Source organism: Polyodon spathula, chromosome 25 (assembly GCF_017654505.1).
Source record: "Polyodon spathula isolate WHYD16114869_AA chromosome 25, ASM1765450v1, whole genome shotgun sequence".
Classification (NCBI taxonomy): Eukaryota; Metazoa; Chordata; class Actinopteri; order Acipenseriformes; family Polyodontidae; genus Polyodon; species Polyodon spathula.
The window spans coordinates 8,719,079-8,735,965 of NC_054558.1; the positions used below are offsets into that span (position 1 = coordinate 8,719,079).

Sequence of the window (16,887 nt, forward strand, 5' to 3'; positions counted from 1 at the left end):
TTCTTTAAGGTTTTTAATTTGAATTTGGAACAAACACGAGAATATTGCTCCAAATACAGTAGTGTTAAAAACAGAAGCACGTGTGCTCTAACAGACACTGTGGCGGTGTTTGCATCCTATACAATGCATCCGTATTGAAAGGCATGCCAGGATATTCGTGCGCACAGTATATCAGAACTGGGCCGAGCAGCTACCCTTGGAGAATGTGTGAATGCCGTTGACTTTTTCGTTATGTGTGCTTGTGGTGATAACGGTGTCCTCTACACGACGGCTGCTTGCTTTTGCTAGTTTGGGGTTTCTTTTCCTTGTCGCGTTAGAAATTCCCCATTTTTAAAACAAACACTCCCTGCTCCTGATTTTCCACTGTTGGCAAACTGGCCACTACACATACTGCTCTGGAGAGGGCACCTTGCCAACACTAGAACATACAGGCCCTTATCGTGTTCTTCGGTTTGTCTGTTCAGAATTTACCGGTAATTACCCCCACGAAACCAGGAAACAAACACCCCGTGGATTTTAACCCTTAAATCCATCTGGAGGCGCATTAATCTGCTTGGGGTTTAACTACACTTATTAAAAAGCAAACGTTCCCCTCGCACTGCTTTGCTCATGGGTTGCTCTGTCTTGGCATTCATACACCTGGCAGACTGCTCTGCAAAACAGAGGTGCAACAGCGACACCCTGTGCCGTTTGCATGCTATTTATTCTCTTTGCTTGTTCCATGAACCTTCGTCTTTAAATTGATAAACACGCCCTAAAATTAACTGGAGGGATAAGCGAATCTTAAACGTAAATAATCGTAAATACCCGGCTTTTATACAATAGAAGTTCAAATCGACTCATTTAAAATTTTACATGGGCGACCTATCCCAGAACGCTCTGCGGCAAAGCGCTTTATTACGTTGTCCCAGTAACCAGGTGTAAACATTTCACTTGCAAGCAGCATGGCTCCAGAGACGAGTGAGTTGTTTTTGTTGTTGTTTTTAACCCAATTTAACAAACGAAAACTATTTTATTTAAAAAAAGGAAAGATTCAACTGAAGCACACCAAATGGAGCTATCTGTAGTTGTTTCGTTTTTAGTGAGTGAGTAGTTAAAATATTCTGTGAATGGTTGTTATTTTAAGTCATTTTAAATCACTACTTGCTATTCTGTTTTGGATGTTGTTTTATTTTTTAAATATGTTTTCCGATGAGTGTTGTATTATTTCATGTGAATCTATTCTGTGTATCGTTTCATTTTGGCTTTTCCGTGACGTTCAGTCCTGCGGGACTCTCTTGTAAACGTGATCGCTTTACACCGAGTTATGAAAACGAATCCATAAATACAAGGATCAGTTATTTAGGGTTTTTCTACTGAAAATACAACCCTGAATTTGTTGTGCAGTATGACCTATCATGGAATCTCAAAACAAATGCATAGTCATTAAAATCTTGACACATAAATAAATAAATAAAAATGATGTAATTTCATCCCACCGTTGTGATGTGGTTTGATTTGTAGTCCGGTGGGGTGACATCATCGCTTGTGTCACATTTAGTCCCTGTATCAGTTCTGCTCAAAGGGGTGATGGCTTATTCCAGTCTGTTGGTATTCCTGTTTGTCCCTTGTTTCCAGTGAAGAGAGTGTCCTTTGGAAGCACCCAGGAGAGGAAACTGTTGCCCCACCACTGTGCCCCGAACAGGCTAGGGGTCGAGGTGCCCCCTCTTCTGGAGAGGCCTCACTTGGGGCCAGGCTGCTACAACAACCACACTGTGAGTGTCCAGGGGGGCAGACAGGGTGCTCTGCAAGCGCTGGAGCAGAGCAGGGGTCAGTGGAATGAACTGTGAGTAACGGGGTGCAGTGATTAGACAGAGGGTTCTTCGAGCACTGGAGCAGAGCGGGTGTCAGTGGAATGAACTGCGAGTATCGGGGTGCAGTGATTAGACAGGGGGTTCTTCGAGCACTGGAGCAGAGCGGGTGTCAGTGGAATGAACTGCGAGTATCGGGGTGCAGTGATTAGACAGGGGGCTCTGCGAGCGCTGGAGCAGAGCGGGTGTCAGTGGAATGAACTGCGAGTATCGGGGTGCAGTGATTAGACAGGGGGCTCTGCGAGTGCTGGAGCAGAGCGGGTGTCAGTGGAATGAACTGTGAGTATCGGGGTGCAGTGATTAGACAGGGGGCTCTGCGAGCGCTGGAGCAGAGCGGGTGTCAGTGGAATGAACTGCGAGTATCAGGGTGCAGTGATTAGACAGGGTGCTCTGTGAGCGCTGGAGCAGAGCGGGTGTCAGTGGAATGAACTGCGAGTATCGGGGTGCAGTGATTAGACAAGGGGCTCTGCGAGCGCTGGAGCAGAGCGGGTGTCAGTGGAATGAACTGAGTATCAGGGTGCAGTGATTAGACAGGGGGCTCTGCGAGCGCTGGAGCAGAGCGGGTGTCAGTGGAATGAACTGTGAGTATCGGGGTGCAGTGATTAGACAGGGGGTTCTGCGAGCGCTGGAGCAGAGCGGGTGTCAGTGGAATGAACTGCGAGTATCGGGGTGCAGTGATTAGACAGGGGGCTTGTTCTGGAGTTGTCACTCCCATCTCTTGTCTCCCAAAGGTGAGCAGTTTCTTGTATCAGCTGGAGAAGAGGCCCGAGAGCAGGAAGGGGTATACTCTAGGGGCTCGGACCACAGGCCGCTTCCTACCCTCTACTGCACAGGTACAGTGTTCCCCAAAACACCTGCAAGCACTGCTCAAATTACTGGACTGCATTCCAACTGAAGCACATTTTTGGTTGTGTTTTTTCTATTCAATTACATCTTTCAAATGTAGATTTACCATCCATTAGTTTCCTGCTTTCTTGTAGCCTCTTTTCACTTGGAAAGTGTAATCAGCACTTAACTTAGACTCCTATGAAGATAATTATTTGTTAATATATATGTATTTTTTTCTTTACATTTTATTAGACCCCCTATTGAGAAACATACATGAATCCCATGTAAGCTGCACTTGCAGGAGAGCAGAACGAATCAGATAGTACTGTAATTCAGGACACAGAATAGTTGAGAAATGCATAATTGAGTATTCCCTGTTTGTTGTCCTGTGTGCAGACAGACACTCCCTCTCCAGTGGAGTACCAGGCAGAGTGGTGCCGTGAGCGCCTCTTCCCCCTGTACCCTGCCCCCTTCTGCTCCAGCACAGCGAGGTTCCGGCACCACAGCCCCCTCAAGTGCCCCACTCCAGGGTAAGGCTCCTTGCACTGCTGTATATAGTGCACTGTAACCCTCTCTGTGTCCAGGGTCTATGAGGCACACTTCATAAGCACTATCAGATGTTAGAGATCTTCTCTGTTCAACCAGGGGGCAGGATCCGCACAGTGAAGTAATCGCAACCTGTTTCTCTTTGCTTAAAGATTTCTCACATTTGAGAGAAATGTGAATGGTTCTGCTTACACTGCCTGACTCACGGGCACACGCTCAGACCCCTGAATAACTAATCATCTTCTATTAAAATATATTGTAAAAGATTTTAATCATCATCTCACAAGTGCAGTGGTACCCCAAAACGTGATGCTTTTAGAATGTAGAGTGACTTGGGGTAGGGCTTAATATATATATATATATATATATATATATATATATATATATATATATATATATATATATATATAGAGGGTGATTAGAAAGTAAGTTTACCACATCAGTGATATGCTACGTTGATGTGGGAAACTTACTTTCCAATCACCCTGTGTACATATCTATCTGATCACCCTATATAGATTTATGTATGGGAGTGTCTGAGCTGGTCTCCTGAGACGTATGAAGAGCTGAGGTGCAGCTGATCACTTCTTGTTCTTTTGGGATTGATCCAGTCCAGGGATGTACGATCACAACATTCCTGGAAACCGGAAAGTGACCTGGCCAATGAGATTTGGAGCACCAGAGTGGCGGCTGGTTCCCTCCCTGGAGAAGAGAACAATGAAGACCGAGGTGGGTCGCCCTTCAAACCCAGCCAGCTGCGCTACAAGTGTTTGGTGGCTGCCTGTGATCACAGAGTGGGATTCTCCCGAACGCTTTGCTGTGTCAGGACCACGAGAGAAGCAAAAAGAGAGCCAAGAGAAATATACACTAGAAATGATCACAACTTCACTCTTTCAGTCCACCTACAAAACATTGTGAGCGATAGCCAAGGCACTCAAATCAATGTTCTTACTTCTTAATGGAATTTGCATTACCACTAGACCCTCTTATTGTTTGTGAAGATGAAGCGTTTTTCATTTTTAACTTTAATTAAAGGATATGCTGATTTATTTTTTGTTCTAATTTTTTAGATGTATACAATTTAAAGCAGCTTCCTACCTTTGTGCTCAGTTTGAAGATCAGAAAGAATCTTTAATATCCCTGTCGCCCGTGGTATTTGATTTAGTTTTAGAAATGTTAAAGGTTTGTGTGAACGGTGTGGAGTTTGAGAAGATGCCTTGCCAAGACATAGCTGCATTATAAAATATATTTGCATGTTTTTTTTGTTTTTTTTAGCTTCTCACCGACAAGGAATTCCGAAAACAACGCAACAGGATTGCCTACCTCAGCTTGTACTACAACTAAGCAGTGCTGCTGAAGACTGCATCACAGACAGACCCTGCTACAGCACAGCGCTGGGGCAGACCTGAATCCTCACCTTCTACCTCCATCACAGCACTGTGTTATATACAGACAGATATGCTTGCTGTTCAATAAATATATTTTAAAACATTGCAAGAGATAAAACACATTTCTGGGATTCTACCTTTTCATTTAATTACATAATTAATTTACAGTAAGTTTTTACACAAATGTTTTAAATGGTCATTACATTTTCCTAAAGGGGTCAGAAAATAAACTTATAAAAAAGTACAAAAGTATGTATAGAATGCAGAATGTGCAGAAACTATTAGGGTTAGGCATGGCAGAACACAGCATATTCAGAACAATCCTTTTTATCTCCATTTTATTTAGCTTTATTACCCCAACTGACTCTCCATTTTCGTAAGCAAACCTGCGTGGGTATGAGACAGACTCCTCAATGTTATATTGTGTATTTCTGTATTTGCACCTGTATGCACTGCTTGGTTATTTAGAATAAACAGAGTAAGAATGTTAATGTGTGGAGCTGTTTGTTACTTTTTAGTGTAACTGTAATTCTAATTGTAATTGAATAGCACTGTAATTGTAATTATACTTGGCCCCAGGTCTGTTACAGAAGCCACTCACTGGAAAAGGCAGGGGGACACAAATACTATGACAGGCGGTAACAGAAGAACATTAACGAGCGAGAGGAGGCCATTCGGCTTGTCCGCTTCCTGGAATCTCAATGGGGGTGAGCCCCAGTCAGAGCCCCTACTCCTCCCTGCAGGTTCGGTGCCGGCTCTTCTGTCACTTCTTCCTGCGCACTTTGGGTTTCTTCACGGGTCGCAGGTACGGGTTGTCAATCAGGTTCTCCTCACTGGCTTTACCGGCTGGCAGGACGCCCCCTTGTGGTAGCCCAGAATTCTCCTTGTCTGCCCCCGATTCATCCTGGAAGGGGGAGGCAGGGTTAGGAAGAAGCAATTGAACTAATTAAAAAAATATATATATATATAAAATGTTTGTTGGCTGTAAGAATCCCTGATCATCAGCACGGCTCGAGGTTCAGCCACAAAGCTCTGCTGTCTCCGATGCGCATGTTCCCAGTGCCACTCACGTTGCTGATGTTCACCGAGGTGTTCTCCGTGTCTGTCTGGTCGTCCTGCTCGGAGGAGTCCGTCTCCTCCAGCTGCTGCAGCTCCAGCTCGGAGGGGAGCAGGGCGTTCAGATAGGGTATGCTAGAGGGTTGCGACGCAATCACTGCGGGGCGAAGCAGAGACACGTCACAGCACTGCCACGGACACGCTGCCTCAGGAATGGGCATGAGACTCCTACTACACACCAGTTTCACCCATTCCAGGTTATTATTATGAGCTTGACACAGTGTATAGGTAACAAGCTGAGGTGTGTCTTATTAAACTCATAGTAAAACCTAGAGTGCTGTGCAATGGGAGTCTTAGTTCCAGCCCTAGATATTCATGGTCATTCAGGCTCTTCATTATCTACAGTACCACCCCCCCATGCCCGGCTGCATTCCTCACGTGGGAAGGTGGTGATGTCATCCTTAAACAGGCTCTGCGTTTCTCCGGTCTTGGCCATGAAGCGGGTGAGAGCGCGCTCCACGTCCCTGCGCTGCGACGCTGCTTTCTCACGCACGATCTGGTAATCGGAGATGGGCTCACGGAACGTCTGCGTGTGGAGGGACAGAGACACGACAGCACATCAGCTTCCACTACTGGCCTCGATCTAAAGCTATACAACGTGAGGGGTGCTCCTTGCTTTTTTCTTTTTTGGTTAGATGGCGATTCTCATCTAATTAAAAACCCTGGAGTATCCTACTAGCTCCATGCTGGCCAGTGCTTTCTCTTTCCAATCCCTTACCGGAGTCTTGATGTAGGTGTGCGGGTCGGGGAACTCCGGGAGGTGGCTGGGAATGTGGGAGGGGTGCTGGCGCTTCTGTCCCGCGGTCAGAGCTTTGGGAGCTATCGGAGGGTTTGTCACTGGAGCTGAGGAAACAATCAACGACTTGATGGAAGTACAGTGGAACCCTCAAAGTTACAAACCCATCGGGAATGGAGGGAGCTCATCAGTCTGAAATGTCTGTAACTGGCACAATCTTCAGTGATTTAATGCATATGTACTTATTAATACCACTGCTATATCTAGAGACCTAGGAATACTAATAACAAAACAAAACAAAAAATTAACTAGAACCGTGCTTTAACAGTCAATTCACAACGTTGGATCTTCATGTCTTTTACAGTAGCCAGTAACCTCCAATTTCCACTAAGAAGTGGGGGGTTTGGTTGATTGGTCAGTTTTTAAGTGTGGGATTCGTAACTCTGAGACTGTACTGTACTTGGCTCTCCCCAGCCAGACTGTGTATCACAGGAAATAAGCGGCAATCTAACCAGTAGTTTTAGTGACGCCCTCTCGAGTGTTTGAAGGTGTGGATGATTCTGTGTGACAGTGTGACTTACGTGCTGTGATTACCATCCTCTGTGACCGCTTTGCGTAAAAAGGGAGGGTGTCCACATTGAAACCTGCATATGAGAGAAAGAGAAAATCAACGGAAAGAAATGTGTCTGATTGGACAGATCATAGTTAGCGCTTAATGTTCTTCATCAGCTACAGATTTCAAATTTTGACTCGTATAGGAAAATAAAAAAGGTCCTCAACGAGAAAACGCTGTAGAAAAAATATATATATATATATATAAGAAGAATGTATGTGAGAGAAATCCCTCAAACCCCCCCCCCCCCCCCAGTGACTCACCCATCTCCACCAGTGTGACCACCACATCGGAGAGCGTGGGCTGCGTCCGGGCTGTGTGCTCGCAGTAACTCTTGGCACAGCGCCCCACTTCCGAGACATCTGCAGACAAAAGTAACAGGCGGTATATTCAAAACGAGGGGCAGTAAAGCATTCACGAATCCTGCAGACAAGGTCAAAGCAAAGTGTGCATTCACGAATCCTGCAGACAAGCTCTAAACCAGGTAAAGGGTTTGGAGAGAAAATGAAATAAATACTGGTGCAAAAGGACCCAGAAGCACTCAGAACGATTACAAACTTCTTAAAACAGGAAGGCGAGCAGGGTCGGGGTCAATTCCACTTCCAATTCTTTTTTAAATCAATTCCCAATATATGTTCCCACTCCCTCTAAACAATTCCAACACACTGTTGATCAAAACTGCAATCAGCAGGATTCTGCTACAACAAGCTTCTCACAGTGGCAACAAATTACTCAAACCATTGGAAAGGAATTGGAACTGGAACAGGGAACTGATTGAAAAATGAAATTGGAATTGAAACACAGGAACTGACCCCAACCCTGAACGTGAGTGTAAATAACAAATTAAAAGGGCATTTAAAATAACTAGAGAGGAAAGAACCCAGTTAAACGCTCTCTCTGCAGTCACTTACAGCTCTGAATCATCTCTGTCAGAGACTCCACAGCTGCTTTCTCTGCAGACTCAAACCCGGCCTCTGTCAGCAGGGAGCTCACCACCACCTGCAGGGTGCGCCGGCGAGCCAGGTAGTAATTCTCTGCGGGGTTGGAGGGGGCCTTACTGCCTGACACTCGCTGGGGAACACAGGAGCCACGAACACCATTAGTGTAAAACATTTAACCCTTCCTCAAATATTTCTTTGTTGAGCTGAAGAACGCAAAGTTAATTAAAAAACTGATTTAATGAGTATACAGAAAATATTTATACATCTATTTTACACACAACCTCAAACTGGTACCTAGGAGTCCCTGGGAGGCTCCAGCGTGATTTCCGATGGCATACGTTAACATACGCTGCTAAGATAAGGTGGGACCTTGAGGTGCTGCCAGGACTGAAAGGGTTAACAGAGGTACTACTGCTTTCACAGACCCTACTTTATCTAGAGTAACGTTAGCTATTCCAGGATTAAAACTCACTAATCTGGGGTTGTGAAACCAGCAGCAAGTCAAGCAGACAACTGTGTTTTGGCTAGTAAGTTTAACCAGTAAATATATAATCTGGATGATGACGAGGAAGGCACTAGCCTCTGATTTACTAAACCCAAAATAAAACCTGATGGCTCAAATTGCTACACAGTGACTGTTTAATTTACAACACTTCCGCAACCGGGGTTCAATATAACGGAGGTTTTTTTTAAACACTTTTTGTGTGTATCTTAGTAACTGCAAAATGACAGAGACTTGAGTTTATAAGCACTGGATACTGGTGAGTAACACATTTTTTTCCAAACTCTTGCATAAGTGAGAGTCTTTACCAACTAGAAACCTCATCTATCTATCTATCGAGTTTAGTTAGGTTTGGTCACTGGACAGGCGCAGGTTTCACGGCAAGTGTCATATAAATGAACTAAACCCTGATATCGATATTACCCAGGGTTACAGTGTTATAACCCGTGCAGTAAAAACCATGTTAAAATAAAATACAAACGTCTACTTTTGGTAAACATACATGGTTGTATCAAATATCCTCATACAGAAGTTAGCCAATCAATGGCTACCACTGCTCCCCTACACCAATCACTGTACACAGAGGGTGGGACGACACGCCTTACCAACAACAGCAGACGCGAGAAGCAACGGCCGGTGTGTTATAACTGAAATAAGTCCGACTAACTACACTGAAGCGGGAACCACAGTAACTTTATAAATGTTGTATGTATTTATTTTTTCTCAAGCTGAAAGCGTATACACGTAAATTATTACCATTCCGGGGACAAACGAACCGCTCCCGACGACTGCAGGGTCCGCCATCTTTGCTTTTTTGGTGTATTACGAGGCACACGCGTCGTTCTCGCAAGGGAGGCTGGAGGGTGTAGTTTTTAAAATAGTCTGGCGGCGTTTCGCAGTCATAGTGGCTTGAAATAGTTGAGTGTAAGGATTAGTGGCCACGAAACAGCGTGGATAGTCGACGAAGCTAACAAAGCGGTGATGTTAGATGAGCGACAGGGAAGCACTGATTGTGGTCGTGCGGTACTTGTTAGCTGCAATTGTAAGGATTTTGCAGTGAACCCAGCAGACACGAAGGACCCTGTCAGCTAAATAATAATAATAGTTAGGAGAACTATTGCCCACATTGCTGAACCACTCTGAGTGTGATTACTAGTCCAGCCCTCATTTTTTTCTTCTTGTTAGAGAACCCACAATCTCTCATCTGATCTTTGTTGGTGACTCAGCAGCTGATCAGGGGGAATTCCTGACCTGAGCTATTGCTTGCAGCCTCACGGCTGTCCTGCAGATAAACTGAAACCCTGCATCCCCAACCCAGCTACCAAGAGGGACAGAAATACACGCGTTTACGTCTAAAGATAGTCTGGCCGGTTGAAACAATAGAGCTGCTCTGTTTCACAGCCTCTTCCTTTCTTGAAAGGGCGGGCCAGCCCCTACCCTGAGAACGCTTCAGGGTTGTCTTTTGGTCTTGAATGTTTTTTTTACACAAAACTTTGACATGAATAACGTGTGATTGATTGAGAGAGGGAGGCAGGCCTGAGTAAGGGTGTGATCAATGGAGCCCTGCCCAATGCTCCCAAGAGCTGATTCCAGAACAGGATTTCAGCCAATGGAAACAAAGCTATAGTCTGCCTCCATTCCACACGTTCTTGTGGTCCTGTGAAGCTGTGTTTGTGGTGTGCAGTGTATTACCACCTCTTAAAAACGCACCTGAGTGTGTGTCTATTAGCAGGCGATCAGCAGTGCCTCCAATCACTAGCCTTGCTCTCCTGGAGGCCAGGGTCCCAATTCTGCTCTGGGGGGAAGTGGAATGAGATGCTTCAATTATAGCAGACCTGGGCAGACAACTAAAATTACCGTTACACTAAAAAAGTAACATAAAGAACTACACACATGAACATGTTTACTCTGCTTGAAATAACCCCACAGTAATCACAGGTACACATACAGAAACGCACTATAGAACTTTATTCAAACAGATGGGGTCAGCAGAAGTGGTTGAAAACACAAGAATAATGATCGAAAGTGTAATTGATCTGTAATCGATCCATGATATGGTAGAATTACAATTACACTGTAATCGACCTCATGGCTGCTTTATATAGACAGTATGTTAAAAACAAACACACGCGGCAATACAATGCAATGCAATACAAATGCATTTTAATAGAGCGCTCTTCACGCCATGGCACTCCACAGCGCTGTACAAAAGAATCCGATGTTTCAATCTGCTTAATACCGACGTGAACAGAGTTCCACAAACGAGGAGCACAACAGCAGCCAGCTCTGACGTTTGCAACAACTGAAAGTTCTGCCTTTTCTGGTCTCAAAGAACCAAAAGGAATATACAGTTAGTGGTTCACTACAGTCTGTGCATTGCAGTGTGTTCACCCTCGGAAGACCTGCAGGTGTGTGCAGAGACAACAGGAAGAGCATGCACGCTGGGCTGGTTCCCCTGCTGTCTTCACTCGCAGCTCGTTTCTCCTGCAGGCCTGGTACAGCGGACCCGGTCTCTGTGTGCAATGGGGTGAGATGGGGCAGATAGCAGAGGTACACTTCACAGACGAAGCAGACATCCTCCCCTCCCAGGTGTCTCACAAAATACTGTTAGGGTCTCTTGCCAACGACCCTGACATCTGCAGGCTTGTCTTGCAAACACACATCTAAAAGTACCGCTTTTAACAGCACTGGAAAATACTGCAGACAAAGCGTCACTGTATGAATTACTGTGCATAGTATTATATTTATTTACTGCTGGTTTTTAAAATGCAGCAATCCTTTATTGCACAAGGGAACCGGTTATAAGGTTGTGTAACAAAGTGAACTACGCACAAAATACAATACTTGCACGTGAAACATAAAACAAAGGGATGCAATAATCAAGATATAATAAGGTCGAAACAAAGTCGTTCTCAAAAGAGCACAGTGGGTGTTACTCGGTGTAGCGTCTGATTTGAAATTGAAAATAATAATGGTACTACAATGGTACAGTCAAACTGAAACCATTAACCTCTCCCTGGTTTGTAAGGCATGCGTGAAACAATTCGCTTTTCAAACCAGCCGTCAGCACTTTAATCGGGACATTATCGCTTGTGAAAGTTTTATAAACAACGTTTTTTTAGTGCCTGTGACAAAAAAAACACAACCCTGTTTATAAATATAGCATTTCCCAAGTTGTTGTTGTTGTTATTATTATTATTATTATTATTATTATTATTATTATTGTTGCATTTCAGTGTACTCAGAACTCAGAACTCTGCCCCTCACAAAAATGGATTTAGGGACTTCTCTCATTGGCGGAGGCTGGGGCCGTCACTGGGCATATATAAGTGGCGTTTCTGAGTTGCAGAAGCGGGGTTGCGGTTGGCAAGGGTGCTGTAGGTGCTGTGGGGAGGTACTGTGCATGAGCAGCACAGAGCTGTCTTTGGCATTTGATTGGAGTCGAGGCGGTGTCTCAGTTCCCGTGTCCCCCGTAACCAGCCCGACACCGTCCTCGCCCCCCCCCCCAGGTGACCCCAAAACCGGGCACCAGGGAGAGCCACACGAACACACAACTCCGGGTTTATTTGTTTGCGAGTTAAGAACCACGGGAGTAGCTTTGCAGTGTCTACCCCCATGGATATGGAGCTGCTGTGTTTAGAGGACGACAGTTTTAGTCAACCGCGACACCCCGCCGGTAAGAGCCAGACTGTACCGGTGCTCCGTGCGAAATCAGACCCCGTATTGTTCAGGGACGAGCGGGTCCTCCGAAACCTTCTCTCTCTGGAAGAGAAGGTCCCGCAGCGGCCCGCCTGCTTCGGCACCGTCCAGCGAGAGATACAGCCGGGTATGCGGAGGTTACTAGCGCTGTGGATGATACAGGTAGGGTGTTCTCTTCAGTTCAGAAGGGTTATTTATTCATATATTTTGGGACCGCGGTCAGTCGTAAATAAAGCAATACAAGGGTTTTGCTACAAAGGTTACAGTTACTAAAACTTAAAATGTATTTTAATTTCTTTGTAAAGATTACTATTTAGATAATATTTGACGTAGTGGTAATAGTAATACTTAAAGTAAAATAAAAAAAAAGAAATACAACGTTTTTGGTTTTAAATTCAGCAGATTTAAATGAAGTAGATTTAAACCCGCTGTCTCATAATCTTAATTAGAATGGCGTTTTGAATATGTAATGTGTGCAGTATTTCTTTTTAATCGTTAAAGGGTTACTTTTCATTACGTTTATGGGTTTTTTTGTTTGTTTGTTTATATACTACAGCTCGATGTAAACGAGTGATTTATATTAATAAATAGAATTCAATATTTAATTCATAGTTGTCAAGTCCCATGTGTAAAACTAGATATTAAAAAAGTTAAGTCTGCCATCTACAGGTAGTTGTTGAATATAGTTTATTTAATTGTGAAATGACAATACTTAACACCGTTTTACAGTAATACATGTATTATAATATTGTACCACGCTAGCTCTTTACTGAGGACTAGGTCGAAAGGTCCTGTATTATACTGTATCTACCAATTAGAAAGGGCAGTATGTGTTAAATAAGAACCATTGCTAAACTTTGGTGGCCTGCAGACAGCAATAACGTATTTAATTGTATTTCAGTGGATTCAAATACTTGCAAGTTGATCAGCAAAAAAACTGTCTGTAATCCTTAACAAGCAGACTTTATCACTAGAAGCTGGACGTCATATCCCTACACACCTCAAGGAAAACAAAGGGGAAAATGAGAACTTCTTTTTGAGGAACTACTTTTCCTTCAACCTAAAATACATCACAATAAAAACAGGGATAAAAAAAAACGACATTTCTTCATTGTCCTACAGTTGCAATAGTACCCTCCATGGTGGGAATAACTAGATTACAGACCGGTTTATTAAAAAAAAAAAGCGCTCCTGTAATCCCTGAGTCAGGCATTGTGTTATGGTGGATTTTCCACTGTGCAAACTCCCCGCTCCAAAGTAAATGTGTGACATGACATTCCAACCGCTGTGTCTCCTCAGGTGTGCGAGGATCAGAAATGCGAGGAGGAGGTGTTTCTGGTGGCCATGGATTACCTGGACAGGTACCTGTGCTGTGCACCTGTGCGGAAGGAGCACCTGCAGCTGCTGGGGACCGTCTGCATGTTCCTGGCCTCCAAACTCCGCGAGACTGTCCCCCTGACCGCGGAGAAGCTCTCCATCTACTCGGACAGTGCGGTATCTGTGCGAGAGCTGCTGGTAAGGGTGTCCTTGGAATGTAATTGGCGTGCCATTCTTGGAATCGAGGCTTACGAACCCACTGAATCTCCTATCAGGGCAGTTCATTGCTTTAAAACCTGGAGGACCCTGCTGCACTGCATGTAGCTAGATAGCGGCCGTGCCGAGGTGCATGCTGTGCTCTGCGCTAGTCCTTCATGTCCCAGTGGATGTAATGCTGTGGTTCTGTTGACAGGACTGGGAGCTGGTGGTGGCCGGCAAGCTGAAGTGGGACCTGGCGTCTGTGGTGGCTAGCGATTTCCTGCAACTCTTTCTTCAGAGGCTGCCCCCCCTGCCCAGCGCAAGCCTGGCCCTGGTCCACAAGCACGCCCACGTCTTCATTGCCATGTGTGCCATAGGTACTGCAGGGACAGCCACGCGCATCGCAGTGCAGTTAAAGCCATACAAAAATAAAACCTGCAAAAACGACGACGTGTGCCAGTGGTCAGGGGTGGAGTCGGTTCCTGTTTTTCAATTCCTGTTCCCTTTTAATCCGTTCAACACATCATTGATCAAGATTGCAATGAGCAGTACTCTGTGAAAATGAGCTTCAGATTACTTCAGTCAAAGTCACTGTTAAATGAAAACAGCTGAACAATCTCAACAAGGTCTCTCACAAGTCAGTTTCTTCGAAGTAACAAGAATTTTAAAAAAGGAATTGGATTTGAGAAACAGGAACTGACCCCAACCCCTGCAAGTAGCAAACGAAAAATCACTTCATGAGATGTGAGAATTAAATATGAGAAGTAAATATGGGCGCCCACACAAGTGAGTCTGCTGTGCGTCACATGAGAAAAACATGGAAAAAGAATCTAGAGCCGTTTTTCTGTTTATATAGCTCCTGTGGTAGTGCCATTAAAGTTGTAACAACTTTCACAGTAAATATTTCATTTTTGGCCGTCACTTCTAGTCAAAATTCCCATCTTACAGTTCCGTTACTTTCTGCAGTACGAGATCTGCACAGGTTTTTACATTTCAGTGTCCCGTTATATTGTGCAGCGCAGCACCAATGAATTCATACTTTAAGACTAACTACTGTCACATTTGAAATATAAAATACAAAAAGAAAGCCATTGCGTGAACATGATTTCTCGTTTCCAGATTTGAAGTTCTGGATGTGCCCACCCTCCATGATTGCGTCGGGCAGCATCGCAGCTGCGATTCGTGGGCTTGAGATCCCAGGGCCCGCCTTCTCCAATGACTCGCTGCTGGAGCGACTCGCTACAATCACAGCGGCAGACGTGGTGAGCTCCTGTGTACAGGAATTCGTTTTAAATTAGTCAGGAATACTTCACTTATGAGGCACAGGTTTCACAAAAGCTACAGGTCAGCATTTACTGATATTACAGCAAGAAAACCCCTGACTTTACATCTGGTAGATACATGTATGTAAATAATAAAAATACATTGTTTGTAGAATAGTCTGTTTTAACAAGCCCCTGCCCTGGTCAGCACACCATTCTCCTCTGTAGACACAAGTCTGCTGTGAAGGCAGTTTGTTTCCATGACAGCGTGACAAGCTCTCCCACATTCTCCCTGCTTCTCAGAACTGCTGGTCCACACCTCCCACTGCCCCTGCTTGCAAGGGGAACGAGCAGCAGCTCTGTCACTGCAGCCCCAGCGTTCTGAATGGAAACCTTTCTGAAAACAGCCAGCTTTTCTGACGCAGGGTTTATTCACCCGAGTGCATGCTTGAGGACCAGGGTGTTTCTGAACGGGTCTTTGCATGAATCAGGCTTTGCTGCACGCGTGCATTTCTTGCCATCGCACTTGCAAAGTGTTATTTCCATTTGCTTTCATGGATTGTGAAATGTGCACTGCTGCTGTCCCATCAGTTATAACAATGCAAGCTGAAGCTGGAAGTTGTATCCTCACGTGCCACAAAGGAGGCGGGGGGGATCAAGTAACTAACTGTCCCGACAGAAAGAAAAAAGAATGAAAACATATTTCACCTTGCAGTTAACAGCAAACCTTACACATTAATACCTGTAATACTCTATACAATAATATCGACAGTACCAGGGGGCAGTTCCTGTTTCTCAATTCCCATTCACTCTTAATCAATTCCAACACATCATTGATCAAAATTGCAATCAGCAGTATTTGTAAAAATAAGCTTCTCACGGTGGCAACAGATTACATAAATTGAAGTCAATTTTAGTCAGTTAGCTTTAAATTAAAGCAACAATTCTGCCTGTAAAATACCCATGCCAATTCCTCCAGCTGTAATAAGTGTAATGTGTATGTTGGGTACTGTTTTTAGAAGCTGACCCTGTGACGCTGGCTGTCTCCCTCCCCTCCTCTCCCTAGGACTGCCTGCGAGCCTGCCTGGAGCAAATAGAAAACGCACTCCAGTATAACCTGCCCAAGGAGGGCAGCCTGTCGGAGAGCCCCGAGCACAGCACCCCCAGGACCCCCACTGACCTCTGGGACGTGCTCCTCTCCCCCAGCCCAGCCAGAGAGCTGGAGGCTGGGGAGGATTCTGTACCCACTGCCTGATGCACCCGGGGGACAGGCACAAGAGAACAAGAGGGTGAAGCACAAGCACTGTCAGGGTGCAGGACTGAGAATGCAATCTACGACATTCTGTAGCATGCTGTTCCTGTTACATCAGTCCTGTCCCCAGGGGGGTGGGGGGGTCACCTCAGCCCCCCCCCCCCAGTCAATGCACTGAAATTGTTTTAGTTTTTGCTGTTGTGCCAACATTTTATAGCTTCAGAAAAAAATATAAAAATACAAACCAAAAAAAGGCTGTATTAGATGTTGAAATTTTGTACTGGTTGGCTTTGTTTTTGTAAAGCCGTTGTTCTCAGGGAGCTGCTGTTTCCCATAAGTCTGTCTGAGTGCTGTAATACCGAGCCAGGGCCAGTCTAGCAGCAGTCTGGGTGCTCCGTTTATAAAAGGGCCCTCCGTCTCACCTCTTGCACCGCAGTCTGCTGCATATCACTGTAGTTCTGAACCAAAAAAAAAAAAAGATGCTGCTTTGGGTTAAGATTTCAAACTGAAATTAATAAAAACAAATTTTAAAAAGCTGGTCAGTCATTGCATTTTTTTCATGTCTCTGTCTTCTAGCAGAACAGTCTATACCCGGTACCTGAAACCCGTTTGTGTTTAAACGCAGTGCTAGTTCTGTAA

General features: G+C 44.8%; 3 protein-coding genes across 3 annotated transcripts; 2 read left to right on the top strand and 1 right to left on the bottom strand.

The window, feature by feature from the left end:
- Window positions 1-882: 882 nt before the first annotated feature.
- On the top strand, window positions 883-4,617 carry LOC121300305 (protein pitchfork-like). Its single transcript, XM_041228829.1, has 6 exons — window positions 883-960; window positions 1,618-1,754; window positions 2,582-2,683; window positions 3,075-3,208; window positions 3,836-3,953; window positions 4,500-4,617. The coding sequence occupies exons 1-6, from the start codon at window positions 945-947 to the stop codon at window positions 4,566-4,568; spliced, it is 576 nt and encodes a 191-aa protein (XP_041084763.1). The 5' UTR covers window positions 883-944; the 3' UTR covers window positions 4,569-4,617.
- Window positions 4,618-4,800: 183 nt separating this feature from the next.
- Window positions 4,801-9,361, bottom strand: LOC121300304 (transcription initiation factor TFIID subunit 8-like). Its single transcript, XM_041228828.1, has 8 exons — window positions 9,277-9,361; window positions 7,989-8,148; window positions 7,341-7,439; window positions 7,046-7,108; window positions 6,447-6,571; window positions 6,107-6,254; window positions 5,683-5,825; window positions 4,801-5,516 (listed from the first exon to the last, which is right to left on the bottom strand). The coding sequence occupies exons 1-8, from the start codon at window positions 9,322-9,324 to the stop codon at window positions 5,376-5,378; spliced, it is 927 nt and encodes a 308-aa protein (XP_041084762.1). The 5' UTR covers window positions 9,325-9,361; the 3' UTR covers window positions 4,801-5,375.
- Window positions 9,362-11,855: 2,494 nt separating this feature from the next.
- LOC121299948 (G1/S-specific cyclin-D2-like) lies at window positions 11,856-16,782 on the top strand. Its single transcript, XM_041228217.1, has 5 exons — window positions 11,856-12,381; window positions 13,519-13,734; window positions 13,949-14,111; window positions 14,854-14,996; window positions 16,063-16,782. The coding sequence occupies exons 1-5, from the start codon at window positions 12,136-12,138 to the stop codon at window positions 16,249-16,251; spliced, it is 957 nt and encodes a 318-aa protein (XP_041084151.1). The 5' UTR covers window positions 11,856-12,135; the 3' UTR covers window positions 16,252-16,782.
- The last annotated feature ends 105 nt before the right edge of the window (window positions 16,783-16,887 follow it).

Coding starts and splice junctions, on each gene's coding strand:
- LOC121299948 (XM_041228217.1), top strand. CDS start 12,136: ATGGATATGGAGCTGCTGTGTTTAGAGGACGACAGTTTTAGTCAACCG. Junction 14,112..14,853: donor CATTGCCATGTGTGCCATAG/GTACTGCAGGGA, acceptor TCTCGTTTCCAG/ATTTGAAGTTCTGGATGTGC. Junction 14,997..16,062: donor CAATCACAGCGGCAGACGTG/GTGAGCTCCTGT, acceptor TCCTCTCCCTAG/GACTGCCTGCGAGCCTGCCT.
- LOC121300304 (XM_041228828.1), bottom strand. CDS start 9,324: ATGGCGGACCCTGCAGTCGTCGGGAGCGGTTCGTTTGTCCCCGGAATG. Junction 6,572..7,045: donor GAGGATGGTAATCACAGCAC/GTAAGTCACACT, acceptor TTGTTTCCTCAG/CTCCAGTGACAAACCCTCCG. Junction 5,826..6,106: donor TGACATCACCACCTTCCCAC/GTGAGGAATGCA, acceptor TTCGCCCCGCAG/TGATTGCGTCGCAACCCTCT.
- LOC121300305 (XM_041228829.1), top strand. Junction 1,755..2,581: donor GCTGCTACAACAACCACACT/GTGAGTGTCCAG, acceptor TGTCTCCCAAAG/GTGAGCAGTTTCTTGTATCA. Junction 2,684..3,074: donor TCCTACCCTCTACTGCACAG/GTACAGTGTTCC, acceptor TCCTGTGTGCAG/ACAGACACTCCCTCTCCAGT.